Here is a 6,726-nt window from a genome sequence, read left to right as displayed (position 1 = left end):
TTTGACCAGTTAGGTCACTACCCAAGGACATGCGTCCCATGGCATTTATATGGATTCACTCATGACTGACTCAAAAATACTGTTTTTCTGGCTTAAAACAACTGGTAATGCCAATAGCCACACCACCAGAGTGGCATGTTACCGGGCAACCATGAGGAGGTTGATAACATGGACAGACAGACACACACCACCTTATGTTTCTCTGCTACTACTGAGGTTAAATTTTATGTGCTTTGAAAACTTTTCACACAAAATCACATATTAGTATAAATGAACTTCATTTATTAGTTATCTATTTCATCAGTTAGTTAGACTAAGAGTAGATGATAATAATAGGGAGTTGTTATTATGTACTCTTGGACATGCATCACAACTACCACAATCTTGATCAGTGAACAAGAGAAAACTAGTGTAAAGTATTCCAGCCTGAGAGCAAATAGCTAGCACCATCTAGTTGGGCTGAACTTGTTGTTGATCAACCTATAAGCTGTTCAGATTACAGCTAAGTGACACACCTTACATGTGCTTGGTTCAGTCATAGTTCAGTGTATTCAGAACCTAGTCAGAATTTACATAAGACCAAACTACTCTAATAGAGCAGTCATTCATGTAAATCATGAAACTATTTTCATCACGAATTTTTTTTGCATAAAGACAAAGCAAATTACGGTAAATACTTCTACACTGTTTGACTCAAACAAGCCTATTCCAATCTGGTACTGTTCTTGGTAGGAAGGAATACTTGTATACATCAATTCTTTGTAGTTTATAAAGTTGTGTGAATATCAAGTCCTCAACACAGATGATCTCATGGGAAAGTAATAACTCATGTAGTATTTTAGTAAGACCAGTCTTACCCATTAGCAAGTTAGTTTTCAAGGATGTGTGTGACGCTGTTACATTGATTTCTTCTCCATGGGTTTACCAGCTCTATGCTGGACCATCTCAACTTGATTTATATGGGTTTGGTGGTAAGGATCTCATATTGGTGAACAATACTTTATTATGGGTATCACAAATTGATATTATGTTAGCCCACGAAGGTGTCTAGGACAATGCTGAAGATTTCATAAACTGTGTGGTTTCCATGACAGTCTATAATGTAATCCAAGAGATACAAGTGTTGTTCAGTGATGTCAGTGAGGTAACATTCATTACAAACTTTTGCTATGTGGTTAAAAATTTATTTATTTTACTAACATTAAAAGCCATTAGCAATTTTTTGACAATATTGTTAGACCCTGTTGGAGTGTTTGGTGGTCAATGAATAACTTTTTGTATATCAAACAATCGTCTGTGAAGAGTTTCATCTGGGTATCAATGTCTTCAGTTATGATATGTTATAGTAAACACAGGATAGGACCCAAGATGGAACCTTGTATTACAGGTTGGTACCCCTGATGTGACTTCACAAGAGGAACCATCAGTGACAACAGTAATTGCTCAAGTAACACTCTAATCATCCCAAAATTTCATCCAGGATTCAATTTGAGGGGTCCTTCACTCTAAATCTCACTGACGAAATTTCAGTTCTGAGCATGTAAATTTCCACATTTCTACACATTTCAAAATAAATTTCCATACACTCTGACCTTTTGACTCCTGTCAAAGTAGTGTACAAATGGTTTTTGTTGGTTAGGGAACTGGTTGAATGGTTTGCCAGCAGAAATGCCTCATATAGTCTTGATAACTCCACAAACAGTACACAGTGTACTCGGCAGGTTGTAACGGGTGTGTGGTGTAACTAGCCTGCTGGCACACAAACTGAAGGATTCACCAGAGTACAATTACATACCCAGCTGGTTTGAGTGATTCACAGCTCAGCTATTACATAGATAGAACTGTTGTTTGAAGTTGGACATTTCAAATTAAATTTCTACATTTGTGAAATAAATTTCTACTTTTCCAGCCACCATCGACGATATATCTAGAAGCGAAGGACCCCTCAATTCAAACTTTGCTAGCAATCTTTTACGTGGAACTTTATCAAATACCTTGGACAGATCTAATATACCAACATCTTGGAGTTTGTTATTTAATGCTTTGGTAAAGTCATCAGTAACAGTGAACAGTTGCGATTCACAAGAATGTTTTGTCACTGACAGGGAACTAAATGTTATGTACTTCAAGTGATTCATAACCTGACTTGTGTTCCATTACTTTGTAAACAGTAGAAGTTAATGATATACTGGTCGATAGTTTTGTGAGCTAGATCTTTTACCGGATTGGAGTGAAATAAGCTAATTCCATTGCCCTTAGCTACATGTATGTGTGTGCAAGGTGTTGTAAACTTTTAGAGCAACACTACAAACTCACGTGTTGGTATCATTCTCTTCATCTCATTTCTTGTTAGCTATTCACAGACCAGATGTCACAGGTAGGATGATTACAAGTGGTAGATCAGCGAAACTGTGTAGTATATAATTCAAATTTGAATTCCACTTCTAGTGCACGTGATAATAACACAAGAAAACCCAACTTCCGGTTTTTTCAAGAGGGCATAGCTTTGTTTTTCATTTTACGACTAATACTCTATTATTGATCACGAACACTGCGATCTGTAGTGAATCACCTCCCTTTATACCCAGCACTAAATCAGGAGATGGATCGAAGTGATCATGAAGGACTAAACCAGTTTAAAACACTTGAGAAGGGTAAGTATATTAATATCCGGATAATAGAGTGTAATATACGGAGTCTGCATACTACAGCTACCAGTACTCCACTACTGAAGGATCTTCATAACCATATTAACCCCAATTATGCTGTTCACTGGAGAATGATAGGAACACTACTGGGTCTACCCAAAGGAAGACTTGACATCATAAAATATGACAATCATGATAAGGCTGAGCCTTGTTGTGATGCTGTGTTGGAGAAGTGGCTTGAAGTGGACCCCTCTGCTAGTTGGGAGAAGTTGTTTAAAGTGATTGAGTCACCTGCAGTGTCCAGTGATCAAGCTCCTGATAAAGGTGACTAGCTATATTGTGTGTGTACAACATGTGTAGGTAAACAATTGTATTAACTAGCTATTGTGTTGTCTTCACTAACTATAGTGACCTCCAAACCTGACATGGACAAGTCAACGGTCACTGATCAAGGTAGAGTGGACACATTATTGTGTGCTCCATTTTATGTGTTGTTGATAGGAGTCACCATATTGTCCAACATGGTGGGCCAGCTTAATGTACAAGCACGGTTCAGGGTTGACGATGACACTTGGCCACCGGACCAGCCAAAGAATTTCCAACCTCTTGTACTGATTCATTATGAAGGACATCACAACTTACAACAAGCCATGGCCATCACTAAACTGACACAAACAGGTGACATTGCTTCACTAGCTATTAGTCAGCCAGTCCCCAAACATCATCCTAGCTATCAGCCATTACAAGAGGTCCTTGATACTAGTACTGTTACTAAAGATGTTGAGCAAATCTTAGCCCCACTAGAAAACAACGATGAACCACAATTTATCTTAGTTGAAGGTCTTCCCGGTATTGGCAAATCTGTTTTACTAAAAGAAATTGCATATCGGTGGGGTGATAAACAAATATTAAAAGTGTTCAAGTTTGTTCTCCTTGTCTGTCTGCGTGATCCCATTGTACAGCAAGCTATATCAGTCCATGACCTCCTCCAGTTGTTCTGTGTAGGGTACAGAAGAGCATCACAGATCACTGACGCTTGTGACGATTACCTTTTTCAGAATGGCGGCAAGGATCTTGTCTTCCTTTTGGATGGCTACGATGAATTTCCAGTAGAGCTTCAGAAAAATAGCTTGATCTCAAAAATTCTTGAACGTCGCGTACTACCCAAATGTGGCTTGATTGTGTCATCTCGTCCACATGCCTCAGAAAATCTCCGCAAACATGCAACTCTTAGAGTAGATATCTTAGGCTTCACTGAAACAGAAAGAGTAAATTTCATAAAACAAGCATTACCACAAGCAGTCAAAGAGCTCACCAAATATCTCGAAGGTAATCTGACTATCAATGGCCTGTGTTTCATCCCCTTCAACATGGTAATCTTGATTTACCTGTACAAACAGGGAATTCCCCTTCCTAGCAATTCCACACAGCTTTACAATTACTTCATCTGTCTTACCATCTGTCGACATCTTGCCAAATCTGGTCATCCTCTTGATAACACCATCACTGATCTAGCCAAACTCCCCGAGCCCTATAATACAATAGTTCAGCAGTTATCAAAACTATCGCTCGAGGGTCTTAATAACAACAAGCTAATCTTTACCTTGGAGGAGATGAGAGCAGCTTGTCCAGGCATCGAAGCTATCGAAGGAGCTCTGAACGGATACGGACTACTTCAGGCTGTTCAGCACTTCGGGCTCGCTGGGAAAACGATGACATTTAACTTTGTCCATTTCTCCATTCAGGAGTTCTTGTCCGCTTACCATATCACTCAGCTTCCACCAGACGAAGAGCTGCGAGTGCTCGAAGCGAAGTTCTGGAGCGATATCCATTCCAACATGTTTGCAATGTACACCTCGCTTACCAAGGGACAGCGATCTGCTTTTAAACAATTTCTCTCTGGAGAGGACGACACGATCACCATCGCTGAAACATACTTGAAGGATCAACTGAAGTGTCTTCGACTATTTCGCTGCTTCTATGAGGCCAACGACGAAGCCTTTTACACTTCTATACAACAAGGAAAAACTTTCGATGATAAAGTAATCAATCTTGAGGAGACTAGCCTAACCGTTTATGATGTTGAGTGTGTTACACTCTTCCTTACCTGCTCACCCCACAAGGAGTGGAAGAAGCTTGACTTGTCTTTCTGCCATATCCAGGATCATGACTGTCGTGTCCTTCACCGTGATCTGATGTCATCTGACGTCAGTATTAAAGAACTCGACTTGGGGTTTAATGGCTTCACCAGATCTTCCTCTTCCTCCATTAATGACCTCACCATACACTGTAGAGTGGAAGAGTTGAATATTAGTGGTAACGACACCATCGGAGAGGACCCTGCTCTCTACAACATGTTGACCCATCCCTCCTCTAGGCTAGTGGCACTGAACATGATAGGTACCAGCTTATCATCACCATCAGCCATTACCCTATTCACTGCAATATCAAAAGGTAACAAACTGAAGGACCTCCACATTATCAACAGTCTCATCACTGATGAAGCTTGTGATGTCATTGCCACTACAATGAAGAACAATACATCACTAGTCAGGCTGGTGATGGGGTACAACGAGATCAGTGGAGAAGCTGCTCAACGTCTACTACAAGCCCTCTACAATAACAACACATTAGAAGGGCTATGGCTACCCTCTGGTGGTTACACTGAAGATGTTAAGAAGAGGATTAGATCACTACAAGAAGTAATTAACAAGAACAGAGAAAGTAGAGGATGTCAAACAAAACTGATCATTTACTGTTATTAGCTACTTTTCTTTAGTTTTCACTTTGTACTATTTTATGACTGTAATGGCCGCAAGTGTCATTTTGTTCTGATTTTGATAAAAATTTTATTAATTAATTAAAACTATGTTAATTGGTAACGTTGAGGGGTCCATCATGAAATGTTAAGATTTGACATTATTTGAGTATCGGACAAGAATTGGGACTTGTGGAAGAGATTAGTACGGAAATGAAATCTATCGGAATATTTACAGATTTAAAATATTTGTAGAGTTAAATACTATTTCTAGAAATCTATCGGAATTTTAAGATTTAGGATTTCTAGAGTTGAAATCTATTTCTATCAATCTTTTAGAGATTGCAAAATTTAATAAAAATCTGTTAATATTTACAACATTTTGGCTTTCTAACAAAATTTATATAATCCTCGTAATTATTTCTAACAATAGTTGAACTGTGAAAGCTACAAATTACAATTCTAGTTGTGCTGTAGCCATTGTTCAACGTAAAGCCAAAAACAGTCAACACTTCATCCTTGACCAGACTAGCTTCCCTCAGTGACAACTACTCAGAGATGAGGTAAAGCAGTTTGGAATGGTTCAACTACACACACTGATCATTACAATGGCCTCCTACAGCTCTGTACACAGTTTTAGCCTCTTTCTATATAGCTACACAATGGCCATTATGAGCACTAATAAGTGAAGAGCTTCTTGTAGCTAACTCAATTGTTGTCTCAGTTAGTACATAAAATATTAGAAGCTACCAGTAAATTGATTTCAGCCATTTAACTATAGATATTGCTATAAGCCTCCAGTTCAGCTTTATCCCCATCTCTGTTAGTTTAGCTACTAGCTATACAGTTCACTCACTTGTTGTCCTTGCTCCACTTCACAATAAACAACAACAAGTCACAACATAGCCTAACTACTAGACTACACTAGAAGCTACTACTCAACTACTATCACAACACTAGTAGCTAATGTTATACTCCTACTATGTCAACACTACAGCTAACAGTCAGGTAGATGACAAATGTTACTAGTTCTTCACTAATGTAGCAACCAACAAGTCTAGCTCAGAATTTAAAGCAATTTTTCAACTTAGCTAAAACCTTCTCTGTAAACGTAAGCCATTAGCTATTAAGAAGCCAACAAAGCTAGACTAAGCTTTAAAAATAAAAGAAGCCAACAAAGCTGGACTAAAGCTTTAAAAATGAACAAAGTTAGACTAAAGCTTTAAAAATGAAAGAAGCCGACAAAGCTAGACTAAAGCTTTAAAATAAAAGAAGCCAACAAAGCTAGACTAAAGTTTTAAAAATAAAAGAAGCCAACAA

At 38.4% G+C, this 6,726-nt stretch overlaps 1 protein-coding gene and 1 long non-coding RNA gene across 2 annotated transcripts; one reads left to right on the top strand and one right to left on the bottom strand.

Moving 5' to 3' along the window:
• Positions 1–2,487: 2,487 nt before the first annotated feature.
• On the top strand, positions 2,488–5,519 carry LOC136263490 (protein NLRC3-like). The gene is made up of 4 exons (XM_066058019.1): positions 2,488–2,654; positions 2,712–2,972; positions 3,057–3,101; positions 3,150–5,519. Exons 1-4 carry the CDS (start codon positions 2,603–2,605, stop codon positions 5,411–5,413), a joined length of 2,622 nt encoding a protein of 873 aa, XP_065914091.1. The 5' UTR covers positions 2,488–2,602; the 3' UTR covers positions 5,414–5,519.
• LOC136263510 (uncharacterized) lies at positions 3,492–6,726 on the bottom strand. The gene is made up of 7 exons (XR_010704669.1): positions 6,263–6,726; positions 4,756–5,171; positions 4,513–4,658; positions 4,252–4,464; positions 3,964–4,179; positions 3,698–3,902; positions 3,492–3,645 (listed from the first exon to the last, which is right to left on the bottom strand). It is a non-coding gene; the product is annotated as an uncharacterized lncRNA (long non-coding RNA).

This window comes from Dysidea avara, chromosome 8 (genome assembly GCF_963678975.1).
Source record: "Dysidea avara chromosome 8, odDysAvar1.4, whole genome shotgun sequence".
Taxonomy (NCBI): Eukaryota; Metazoa; Porifera; class Demospongiae; order Dictyoceratida; family Dysideidae; genus Dysidea; species Dysidea avara.
This window is presented reverse-complemented; position numbering and strand designations above follow the sequence as displayed.

What these genes read in the sequence shown, in the direction of transcription:
- LOC136263490 (XM_066058019.1), top strand. Translation starts at nt 2,603, where the DNA reads ATGGATCGAAGTGATCATGAAGGACTAAACCAGTTTAAAACACTTGAG. An exon ending in GTTTAAAACACTTGAGAAGG is followed by an intron (nt 2,655 to 2,711) that starts GTAAGTATATTA and finishes TGCATACTACAG; the next exon opens with CTACCAGTACTCCACTACTG. An exon ending in TGATCAAGCTCCTGATAAAG is followed by an intron (nt 2,973 to 3,056) that starts GTGACTAGCTAT and finishes CACTAACTATAG; the next exon opens with TGACCTCCAAACCTGACATG.